Below are 13236 nucleotides of genomic sequence, written 5' to 3' on the forward strand. Positions count from 1 at the left end.
TTTTAAATGAAAACTTGACAACTTCAAACAAATTGAGTTACAAAACTCTGAAAATGTGTAAGATAAAACCAGAACATCTCCACTCTTTGTTTCAACATGATTTTACATCTTGACAATATAAAGGTGAAAAAAAGGGCAAAAAATAAATTTTATTCGATGATAGTATTACCAACTTGGAACATAACTTTTAGAATAATTTAAATCAGAAATTCTAACTTTTTTTAAGCTTCCTTTAGGCAAAAATGTTATCTACAAGTCCACGGCACAGAAAACATCTAATTAGAATCGCATTCCTAACATTCAAGACACAAATTCTCATAAGCTGTATCTGTAACCCAAGTAAAGGAGGGCCACAGACCAGGAACCTACTGGTTCTACAGGTCAAGAGGCACAGGTTGGCTCATACCCAGCTTGCAAAGGGCAAAGTTTCTTCATGACAGGTTTGTCTTAGAAACAGCTAAGTCAAGAGCACTCCAAAACAGAGTCAGGATTCAAGCTAGTAAATAAATAGCGTAGTTGATAAAGATCCAGTGTTCCTTATCAGCCTTTTTTGTTTAACTACACAGACATAGCAGACAAATTCAGGAGCTTGCTTGTGCTGATGCTTTTGACAAATTAGATGTTAGCTTTTACATCAGCCTTGAAGACCCACCTGGTCACGATAACATTTTTCTGAACATAAAAGCTAAATAAATTAATGTTTCACTTATGTATGTAAACTTTACTGCATTATGACTGGCAAATTGTTGCATTTGTGATGTTGATGGACTATGCAAATCAAGAAAATCATTTATATACATACCTAGTTTATCATCGTGTTGTTTCCAGAATAGGAACAAATGAGTATGAATATACAAATCCTTGCTTTTCAAAACAAGTTGACGCCAACAGTTTTTATCTACTCAATCTCTGGTTCTTCAGATCCTAAACAGGCAGAGCTTTCAAAAGAAGTCATTTCAGTTGAAATCAAACCAGAAAAGAATCATAAAACACATAAAGACAACATGTCTTTTCAAGGGGACTTTCCAGCTGTTTGTTTACCCTGGCTTTCCAGTTCCTCAGCACCAGTGAAAAGACCAGGATATGGTCTTTACTGTTTTACAAACAAAAACAACATTCTCAAATATATTTCATTTGCCCACAGACAGCTGCACATACCTGTGATAATTTCAGAATGCCACAGCCACTACAGAGGAATGCTGTATTGTATTTCTACAGTTTTCAAATTTTCATAAGTAGGCTTTGTTTTCTACAGTTCGCTAAATCAGATTGCAGTTTTCTGAATTTTATGCCTCAGTTCACAGCAAGAATGAAAGCTCAAAAGAACGTGAAAGTTATTTTAATTTCAGAAATTGTTTCAGTACACTGATTGTAGGGCTCTCACCTAACGCACAGTCTATTTGCAAAGAAAAATCAAACCTGCTTTTTAAAATGCTGCTATGGCTGCACAGCTTTATGAAGTTGCATAGCTGCTATCAGTAGTCTTAATGGTAATTCTGGAAGTAAAGCATCCAACATCCAATGTATTAGATCTACAATTTATTTATTTGCTGGTACAATTTAGCAAAACTGACCAGAATGATTCATAGTATTTGGAAAGTAGTTTCTAACTTAAATCTAACAAATTTCGTAAAATTTGTTGCGTGTCAGTTGATAGTGAAGAACTTCAACATTGTACAGTTCGTGTTTTAAACTTCCAAATTTCTTCAGAATTATTAGTGAGTTGCATTGTAATTCTCAAGAAGCTGCTTAGGATCCATTAATGCAGCAAAACATTCCTTACTATTCTGCAAATATTAATGTGCTTGCTAAGATTTCACTGCATTTGGACAGGAATCCACATTACGTACTGCAAATACATTCAATTACATCATCAATATAAAACTTCTTTTCATCCAAATAAACCATTTTCCGTCCAGTTTTCCATGAGCACTCAAGAAAGAAATGCAGTAGATTTAATCGTACAACTTATACCATCAATACATATCTCAGGTAAAATTCTGTATTTACAGAATTACCTTAAAATATATGTGATATTTCCATCTTAATCAAATGATCAGAATAAAGCTAGAAGGGACTTGCATGGTACACAGATCTTTAGTGCTTCTCAGCTAAAGAAATAGTGAAATTTCAACTATTTGTTATACTCACATGAGATTCAAAGATAGAGCTTAGAATGAAAAGCAGTTTGACATAAGATTCTTTCAAGCGTCATTGATAATTGAAAAAATTCTAATCATACGAAACAAAAGCAGAGTTTAAAGCTACAAGAAAGTTAGAACTTACTATTTAACAGGTTGCACATGTGTGCATGTATACACATATTTACGTTTAAAATACTCATATGCATCTTTCAGCATTTTTTGTTTAAACTACTTGCCTGTACCTTCTAGAAATGTTCCTATTTCTGTAATATAAATATTCCTAAAAAGAAAATATTTACCTAGAATTATTTAGAAAATTGCTATTGAAACTGACAGGTTATTTTGTTCTCCCCTTCAACCTCTTAGTCACAGGTCATGAAAAACATAATAGGCAAATTTGTAATTTGGCCTTTAGCAACTTTGGAAAACAAACATAGAAAACACAGTCAAAACCTCTTCAGAATTTCACTGTACAATAATTAGCTGAACATTTTAAACATGTTTCAATAATGCTAGACTAAAATCTAAATTAAAGGTCCAATTCTGTTTGCTTTTGAGAAAATATAAACTTTACTAGAAACAATATTAGAACCAAAATCAATTCAAAATTAATAAAAATCATGATACATTAGTATTATGTTACCTAACAATGGAGGCTCAGTAAAAAGAATACAAGGCAAAGAATAGAATAGTGCACTGTGGTTTTATTGATGGCAGCAATGACAATTTGCCTCTTTCATATGTAAAAAGTATTCAGCTTCATGTAACTAAGAACTTTAAAAAAGTCTCTTGTGGTGTCAGGTCCAAATTCCTTCTGCTCACATGAGCTTTCTTTGTTCCATCATCCTGCTGCTTGGAAAAAAACAGAATTTCCTCTAGAAGTCTTCTTCAAGTTGGAGCTGCCGGTGAATTTCCCCCCACCCCGAGAAGGTTGCTAAATGGAAAAAAAAAAAAAAAACCAATAGATAAGCACCAAAACTTTCTGCTCATTGTGCAACGTACATTTCACTGTTATTTTCTTCCTCCCCAAGAGTGGATACCTGCTTTTCAGTACTTACAAAGATACAAATCTTTAAAAGAATAAATCAGAAGGTTGCACTTCAATGCAATAAATACGATTGGTGTAATATAAGAAAAGACCACTTTCTGGCAATGACTTCTCACAAAAATGCAGTTTCTCCATTGGTAAAAACTTCAATACAGATTTTATAGCAAGTTTGACAAGGTGTAGATTAATTCTGTAATGGAGCAAAGGAAGACTCAAGAAAGAGATAATGACCAAGCTCTCATAGCTTCAGACTCTCAGGTTTTCAAGCTCCTCCAAAAGCTATGATCATTCAAAACACTAATTTCTCACTACTTGTTCCCCTTGTTTTTCATACTATCATGAAATTCTCTCCAGGAAATATAAGCTCAGGGTGTGTTTTTATTATCGTTAAGATACTAATTCTAATATCTTGGTTGTCTAGGAGGAGTCTTCAAATATGGCAAGGAGGACCCAGGAAACTAAATGACAGTCAGCCTCACCTCCATCCCTGGAAAGGTGATGGAACAGCTCATCCTGGATATCATCTCTAAGTATGTGCAGGAAAAGAAGGTTATCAGAAGTGGTTAACATGGATTCACCAAGGAGTGTCAAGAGGATGGGGCAAGACTCTTTTCAGTGGTGCCCAGCAACAGGGCAAGGGGCAATAAGGGGCACAAACTGGAACACAGGAAATTTTGTCTGAACGTAAGGAAAAAATTATTTACTTTGAGAGTGCCAGAGTACTGGAACAGACTGCCCAGAGAGGCTGTGGAGTCTCCTTCTCTGGAGATATTCAAAACCCACCTGGATGCCATCCTGTGCAACCTGGTCTAGGTAAATCTGCTTTGGTGGGGATTTGGACCAGGTGATCTCCAAAGGTCCCTTCCAACCCCTGCCATTTTGTGATTCCGTGCTAATATCTTATTATACACACCTGTTAGAAGTCAGTATTTGACTTATACCCTAAGCAACCTAGAGCAGGTTCAAGGACTCTCAATGCAGTGCTCTGATAAAATTCCAAGTGTTCTCTTCCTCACACTGCTGGATATTAATAAACAATTATTTTAGATCAACTGCAACCACAGTGAGGTACTGATTATCCCATACTTCTGTTATTTCACCTTAATGTGACTGCTCTGTTGCTCTAATAAACACCACGTCAAGATTTCCTGAAGTCTGCAGCAATTTTTCTTAATACCCAAAGCACAGAACACTGTGGCAAGAAGTTCTTCAGAAGGAGAGAATCATAGACTGGTTTGGGTTGGAAAGGAACTTTTAAAGGTCATCTAGTCCAACTCCCCCTGCAATGAGCAGGGACATCAACTAGATCAGGTTGCTCAGAGCCCTGTCCAGCTTGACCTTAAATGTTTCCAGGGATGGGGCATCTACCACTTCTCTGGGAATCCTGTTCCAGTGTTTCACCACCTTCATTGTAACAAATGTATTCCTAATGTCTAGTCTGAATCTCCCCTCTTTCAGTTTAAAAACATTATCCTTGTCCTATCACTACAGGCCCTGCTGAAAAGTCTGTCCTCATTTTCTTATAAGCCCCCTTTAAGTACTGAAAGGCTGCAATAAGGTCTCTCCAGAGCCTTCTCTTTTCCAGGCTGAACAATCCAACGGATCCAAATTCCATTTAAAAAAAAAAAATAATAATTCAAGCTTTTAAAAACTTAACCCTCTTCACACTTAAGAGCACGCTAATTCCAGATTCACAAGGGCAACCTCAGCACCAAAATAAGTATTCTGAAAACTAATCCAGGAGGAAGCAGCATAGCTTAATTTCTGCATTGTTATACCAGTGCTAATAAGTCCTCCTTGTCAAGTGATGTAACATTATATACATAGGTCTAAAAGCTTTTGGGTCTGAGTTGACATGTCTAGTGTATGGACCTCATGTTTCATCTCTGATACGTCCCTGTCATTCTCAATACAAATACGGCCAGCAAATTTTACTTTTAGAATTGCCTAAGCTGCCTTTGAAAACAAGGCACCTTGGCATTTTAATGTTAAATACTACAATATTAAAATTCTAAACAAATTACCAATTTATAATAGAAAACAATCATCGACAAGGGCTTTCCATCTCTTTTCAGGAAAAAAAAAATTAAGTTACTTTACATAATGCAGAGATACTCCCTCTCAGTGAGTAAAGGTGTCATTAATCAATGATCTGGTGAAGAAGTAAAGCATCCTTCAGTGGAAGGCTGTGGTAAAATTACGTCTCACTGGATCCCTTAAAGCTTCCCCTGAGAAGTCATGTCTTTCTCTAACAGGTTATCAAAAACTTGAAATAAGAACAATAAGCCACGCTCTCAAAAAGCTCTACAGAATAAAAAGGAGGAAAAACGCATAGAAATCCACTTCTAGGAACTGACATTCAATATTCCTGTACTTTCACATGTCAAGACATTAAAGCTACACTATTGTGCAAGTCTGCGTAAGCTGAAAGCAATTTAGAAAAAGACTGTGATTTTCTGCCTACATTTAAAATTGGAGAAAAACTGATTACATCCACCGCTTATTTTTGAAAAGCTTAGTAGATTTTCATTACTGTTTTCTCTCCATTTCCACTTTCTTCAACCAGTACCTTATTAGATCGCGTGTCATGAGTTTCAAAATGCAACCTAAGAGATGTGGTAGCATGAGATGTACTATGGGGAGCTATAAGCCACATCTGATAAATATGCCCACTGTAGTATCACAATAAACATCTCCTCGCATCACTTATCAAACAAGGCAAACGCAGGCAGCTGCACTGGAGTCCACATGAGCTTCAGAAAGTAAACCTGGCAGGCGAAAGCTAGTCTGTATCACACAGGAAAAAGCTCCTGGATACAGCACTACGATATTTTTATCCTCAAAAAGATTGGCAATAGAGTGTTCTTAAACTGAGGAAGAATTTCCACTTTTCAATACTATTTAGAGATGCCCACAAATGCCACACTCTTGAAGAGAAAAGAACAGGATGTTCAGTTTTCCAAATATTCACGAGAACCCAGTGGCAGAGGGAAAAAATCCGTATCATAAATTTGAGACAAAATAAAGGATTGCTTTGCCTGGAACTAATACAGGAGTTAACTGTTTAAGCAGCACAACCCAGCCTCTACATAGAAGATATCTCTTGCCTATTTTCTTTTCCTACCTGACTAATTCTAGTGTTTCGAGACCAATGTATTTAATTTCATAGTTTGACAACTTTTTTTTGGTGTTAACATCCGATAGCTGTTACATTATTTTATGTTGAAAGGTAGTTGAGCTTAACTCTGGAAGTTTTCCAAAAAGAAACCTAAATCTTATAAAGCAGCTAATTAAAATAGCTAGATATAGCAAATCATTTTATTTTAAAATACATAAACGTCCAATTGACTACTTTTTAGTCATTTAGAGACAGTTTCCACTTAATTGAAGTTCAAGACGATTCAGTTACAGTAGCCAAAGAAGACAGCATTGAATGTTTTGATCTAGAGGGAATGAATCTTCCTATCAAGCATTAAGTTCTATTTTCTCAAAGAATTACTGTTTACACTGATGACTATTTAAGGTTTATATAACTCCTCCAGTATTTGCTCCACAATACTCCAACAGAGTTAGACTTACAAAAGTAGCCAAAGTTTACCAAGTTTAAACTGTCACTGACTGTACATTGCACTGGGTTAATAAGTTCAGTTTGGGATGACAAACTGGCACTATGTAACTTGAGCTGATCACAGAATCATAGAATGGTTTGGGTTGGATGGGACTTTAAAGATCATCTCTTCCAACCCCCCTGCCATGGGCAGGGACACCTCCCACTAGAGCAGGTTGCTCAAAGCCCCATCCAGCCTGGCCTTGGACACCTCCAGGGATGTTGAAGTAAACAGTCCTGGGCCAAAAGAAAATACAGGAAATACCTCATTTCATCAACTGCGGAAGAGTTTTAAATTATGATGAAGAAAAAGAAGGATATATCTTGATATAATTGCAATAAAAGCTGAACTTTTTAAAGCAAAGTAAGTAGTTGCTGAGAAATAATATTCAGCTTCCTGACACATTTTCCAAAATATATCTCGGTAATTTTTTTTCCTGGATGAGACAAGTCAATTGCTACTTGTTGACAAATGCTTTTAGGTTTATTTAACCTACACTTTCTGTCACCTGAAACCAACTCCTTTATTTAGAGATGTCTGACAGAAAACAATACTATTTGAAGTATTTGGCAGGGGAAGGGCTGTAACTTTATTGTTATGGTAGGTAGGTTTTGATGCAGAGTCTGCTGTCCATTTAAATCAGGATCCTGTCAGAATCTTCAAGGAAGGTATGAGAAAATCTGCAAGGAACGATCAATTGTGCCTTAAAAGGCTGGTCCTTGCTGGCCAACAATTCATTCACTATTCTTGAGACACAGGACTTACTTTCATTCTCTCTGGATATCTGTTTTCCCCCCCTCTCCCAGCTAACCAAAGCCAAACACAGTTTTCCAGATTTATACTGTAAAATTAGGGAAATATCAAAATGCTACCTAAAGACACACACACAAAAAACCCAAACAAAAACCTTCCTGGTTTTGACTGCTGCCTACACTGAGCAAATTTCATTTGGCTGATCACACCAAGACTCCTCTGAGCCACCTGAGCTGGGTTAGGACTCAGCTCGGTGCATAAGCCAGAATTATTTCTGCATAAGTGATCTCATGATATGTTTATTGATAGTGAGTGATACACTTACTTAGAATAGAAAATCGAGTTATATGGGCAAAAATAAAATAATTAACACCTTGGCGAGAGTCAGGAATAAATTTTGCTCTTATATTGCCAGTACTCCTGCAAATGGAAAGCACATGATCAAAAAAGTAAAATCATACATTATTGCATGTCAGAAATATCAAAAGCTGCAGAGATCAGCAGCACCTGAAGCCAACTGAAGGCACAGGGCTGGAGCAAGAAAAGGAAATAAAAAGAGTTTGGTAAAAATAAACTGGCTAATAGGGAAAAAAATTAAATTAGATGCAAGACAAAGGCACATTGTAGATGTACAACAAAAAGCATACAACTTTACAAAGCTTTCTTTATTTGGGGCTTTTAATCAGTGTTTGAAAATTAAGACTTTAGAAGATCCACAAGTAAAATGAAAGCAGTACAGCATACTTGATTTGTTTAGTAAAACAATTATAACTGTGTTATCTGGCTGGCCTTTTTAGATCTCTGAATGTACACTTCAGGTGTATTTTCTGAGGATGATATATAATTCTTTAACTTCTGCTAACTAATAAAAGTATAGGTGCAAGTACATACTCAAGATTCAGAGTACGGTAAATATTCTTATGCCTTGTACCTCCCCATTCAATGGTGAGCACACAGATTTTTAGACTTTAGTGTTGCAAATTCTCTTTCCCATGCTAAGCATAGCAGAGAAAGAATATTTATTCACATAAATGGCTCATAAAAAGTAGAATATGGAACCTTGGATAGAGAGAGACAGTACTGAGTTCATCAGGGACTTCAGCCACTTATTTCAGAGAAGCAGCTGGTCCAATGGATACAAGTGAGAGAAACTTGCTGCTGCTCCCAGGTGAAAAAGTATCAAGTACAAGCCTGCTCAGATGACTTGAGTCCTTACATAAAGCAAAGTTAAAAAGCCATTCACCAAAGTGTTTTTATTGCCTTCCCTCTTCCCACAGGTATATTACGTCTCTTCCTACAGCCACAAAATCCCAAGAAGCAGAGATATCCAGCTTCTAACATAAATATGAATATTCAGAAATTTAGAAGCAATATGCCGAGTAGATCCTCCATGTAGGTGATGGCAACAAATGGTTTCTAAACTTAAAAGACACAACCATAAAACTTTCACTTAAACGATAAGACATTGATTTAATAGCAATAGTTCTCCACTTAATAGCAACAGCTATTTGTGCTTGCTACTCTCTGCTTGCTCCTTATATCAGATTACCACTATTAAACAAAGTAGGTCATACAAAAAATGTGCTGTTGCTTAATATTTTATTTATTTTTTTTTCTAAATGTGAAACAAGTTTTTTCTAGGAATTTTAAGTTGCCTACTTGCTTGTAAAATGGTGATTACAAGAATTTAATTGTTCAAAATATTCATTATTTGCAACCCAATGCCGAGGGTTCTTATACAACCAACTAGTGGCAAAGTTGTAGAAAGTTCCCTCACGAACTGCACAAAGACTGAAGAACACTGAAAAACAGAACAATCCAGATGTACTTTTCTTGAAATCTAACCCCGTAAATAAAATGTCAATATCGTATATTTACCTTTTATTTCTTATTAATCAGTTTCTAGCTCTTGGGGGTTGATAAAATTGCTGAGTAGGTCGTGTGGACCGTCTCGGCTGACCATCCCCTCCTCTGCGGAATTCTAGAGTTTGCTCATATGTTTCTTCTTCCTCCTCCTGCAGGTAAATAGCATTGTTTTAAATGGAAGAGTAGATAAATGTGTTATACTTGAGTAGGTATATACACACAACACATACACTCATATACACCTATGAATTAATTCATAAACACATAGCAACTGCTGCCTCTGTGCCGATGACCACTTAATAAAATAAGATAATGGGAGTGGGAAAGCTGAAAAAAACAAGATAGAAAATCTCAAAACTCAATCCCCAGGGCAGCAGCAGAAGTTATTAAATATTTGCAGGGAAAAAAGCATTTATATTAAAGCTAATTTATTTTCCAAGAGTCATACAGGCCACAAACCCAAGAAGCAAGATAACCTCAATAACCTGTCAGAGCAAGAGAAATATCAGCTTTTGGTTGTTTAGAAATGTGTGTGGAATGAAATAAAAAGAATTAGGAAATGGAAATGCCGGGAACAGCATCTGGCAACGTGCATACTAGAAACACAGATCTGAAACAGTTGATAAAAATCTGTGATGCAGTTATAATGAAAAAAGCCTGCAAGTAGAGTGGATGGCAGCTTAGATATGACTGTGCTATGTGTGGCAACAATATATATATAACTTCTGAATAATGACAGGAGAGGTGATTACATATTTGCAATATTGCATCCACTCCTAGACATCTCAATAGCAAAAAGATATTGACAAATTACAAGGAATTCTGAATTTCTGCCCCAAAACCAATCAAGAGAATGGAGAATGATTTACAAAGGAAGATTAAAATAGCTAAAAATTTATGTTAGTCAAGAAATACTGAAAGGAAAAACATTCATCTGATGGAATATTTGAAGGCGGTAGACATTAAATATAGAGAAAAATTTCAAGAGCATTAGAGTTCATAACAAAGAAAAACAGAAGAAAAAAATTATAGGCAAAAAAACTTGTAAGAAGTTTCTGAGTACAAATATGATTGTCAGACTCTCAAGGAAACAGTTATAACTTCATTTCTTTAATAACCAACACTCTGCTGTAGTAGACATCAGGTCTAGAGGAAACATGCTGCGAGAAATTCACTTTTGCGAAAAAGTACTAAGTACATAACTCTTAATACCCTTTCATTCAGAACACAAGAACATACAGGAACACAAACCAAGAACACTGAATGATTAATTAAATGTTCATCCACAATTCCAACATGCAGGAACTGCCTTAGAGTGCAGCATGAATTTTACAAAGATTTAATCTAGTCACAGCAATAACACATTTCACTAGGAGACAGAAAGGAAGATCTACAGCCCAAGTTTCTTCCTGTTGTGAAAAGTCAAGATTTTACTCAAGAAACATCTTTCTGAATCAGACTGAATATCAATAAGCATGCATTTTTAAAATGTTACAGACAACCACATTCCTCATGGTAAAGTCCCCCATCTACAGGGCACATCTGTGGTTATAGCTATATTTCCAGAACAACAGATTAAGCCCTACTACAATAAGCCTGCAATAACTGTAAAAGAAAACAGATTCTCAACACAATTGAATACAGCATAATTGATTTATATCTTTTTGTTCCACTGTAGCCAAAGGCTGAGAAACATGGAATTCTGCCATAAAACTTACTTTTCTCAGTGCACCTCTTTTACTGCTTGCAGTGCTATCGATTCCCTCATATAAAGAGTTTCAGAAACACCGATTAACCAAAAGAAAAAAAGAAACCAAACCAAACAAACCAGAAAAGCAGACATCTAACCAAAAAAATCTACACAGTTCGCAACACTGTTATCCCTAGTACAATTCTTCAACTTAGTATATGAACTAATCTCCCATCACTGACAATGCAAGCGGTACTAGCACCAAAATGTTAAAAGCTAAACTAGATGCCTGAAGTGGTCTAAACACCTCTAGCTCTTTCAATACACTCTAAGAAACTTGAATAGCTGAAAATAGTTCCGTGTTATTTGCCAAAAGGGTGAAGAAAGACAATTGAAATTTTTCTTAAAATTCTTTGCCAAACCTTCAATCTGACACAAAAGTGCTCACTCTTCAAGAATAAACTGGTGAACTTTCATGTGTTCGCATTTCGATTTCCTCAAAACTGGAAAACTAAATGACATATACGCATGACTGAAAATTTAGCAATGCATATTGGTGTTTTCTAGAGACTGTAGTGAATCAGACATTAATCATTTATTTGTAACCTTGGTAGTCTTAGCTCAAAAAGATCAGAAATTCATTAGTTTAGTGCACTGTGTCTCACCTGTAATAGCCAACCTCTTTCTGAGGACAAATACATCAGAGTAAATTTCTAGAGCAGCAAATCTTCATTGTATCTCAAAGTTAAAGTTGTTGGTCCTCTGAATTTAGTAAAATCAAATTCAAAATATAATTTGTCCTGCACATTCCTACTTTGGTGTAGTTGCCTTTACACATAGAAAGAAAAGCTTCAGACGCATGACTTCCAATTGAAGTATTTTTATTACAATAAGCATGAATGAAATGTGCAACCACATTCACTTCTTGAGGCTCTGAACGAAAGGCAGCAATGCAGCAAATCAGAAGAATGATGAAGCAACAGAACACCTTTCAACTGTCCCCTAGTTCTTCTCCAGGTACAGTGGCTCCCCACAGAGAATTACTCGTCTTGTTGAAGTCTGCCGTCTTCACGTCAGATGACAAATTATAATTTGTTTCTTGAGTCTTAACTATTCACATTTAATCCCAATTCGATCTAACATTATCCAAAATAACAACCGGCCAAGCCATATCTTTATTAAATATTGTTTCTTTTTTTTTTTTGCAAATAACCGCATTTCTTTTCTTCCACCATTTTGTGATCACTCAATCCACCACTGCTGATCTTTCATCCTTTTTTCAACCATTTTATTTTATTTCCATTTTAAGGATTTTTTCTGGGCCCAACTTTATCTCCATTTACTTTGAAATCCCTTCACTCCACACTCAAAACTACCATCTCTCTTCTGGAACAGCATCCAACCTTTATAGGCAGAACTTACTATCTCTAACGCTCACTTCCTTGGTTTTTCTGTTCTTCAACCTAAAAACTTCAGCTGTCTACATTTCTTCCTTTATAACTCTGGAGTCATTTAGGTCACACATCTTGCCACCAAATCTATTTGTCCAGTCTTTCTTGCTGCTTGCTTTCAATTTATCAGTTGCTTGTGACTCATTCTAAATTATTCCATTTCCTACTTCCTTATCCACCTAAGATCTAGATTACATTCTATAAAGCAAAGGTGCCACAAATCTCTCAGAGCATTTTAATTCTCCTTCTATTACCAACAGAGGTTTCATATTAGCACACTACTCAAAAAACTTAATCTACTTTATTATCTACGTCCTTTATCTTATTATTCATTATTTATCTAATATTCCAGGATCCAGGACTGAGTTTTCTAGCACTTGCACAATGCCCACCTAGGGCAATGTACACCAAGATTAAATGATACCACTAAGCTCAACTGCAAAAGACAGCAAAACCTGGCAGATCCATACAAAAAAGCAAGGAAAGGTTTACAACGTAAAGAATGAAATGGAGAAATAAGTTACTGCATAACAGGTTAGAATGACATGAGAGAGAGGGTGGGGGATGTCAGTATTTTTTAGGTATTTAAAAAAAGATGGTGAACAGGGAAGCATAAGTCATTGGGAAATTCAGCTTCTTTTCAAGATTTTGCCCTAAGTCTGTTATGACTTTTGAT

At 35.9% G+C, this 13236-nt stretch overlaps 1 protein-coding gene across 2 annotated transcripts in view; it reads right to left on the minus strand.

Annotated features, from left to right (window-relative positions):
- Nucleotides 1–2695: 2695 nt before the first annotated feature.
- Nucleotides 2696–13236, minus strand: part of TDRD3 (tudor domain containing 3) — a 107894-nt gene continuing 97353 nt past the window's right edge. For both annotated transcript variants that reach the window (XM_014966044.1, XM_014966045.1), the window contains 2 exons: nucleotides 9432–9568; nucleotides 2696–3078 (listed from right to left, as the gene is read on the minus strand). In XM_014966044.1, coding sequence (XP_014821530.1) covers nucleotides 9449–9568 — 120 coding nt within the window. In that variant the 3' untranslated portion in view covers nucleotides 2696–3078; nucleotides 9432–9448. The remainder of the gene's footprint in view (nucleotides 3079–9431; nucleotides 9569–13236) is intronic.

Source organism: Calidris pugnax, unplaced genomic scaffold (assembly GCF_001431845.1).
Source record: "Calidris pugnax isolate Ruff unplaced genomic scaffold, ASM143184v1 scaffold20, whole genome shotgun sequence".
NCBI classification, from domain to species: Eukaryota; Metazoa; Chordata; class Aves; order Charadriiformes; family Scolopacidae; genus Calidris; species Calidris pugnax.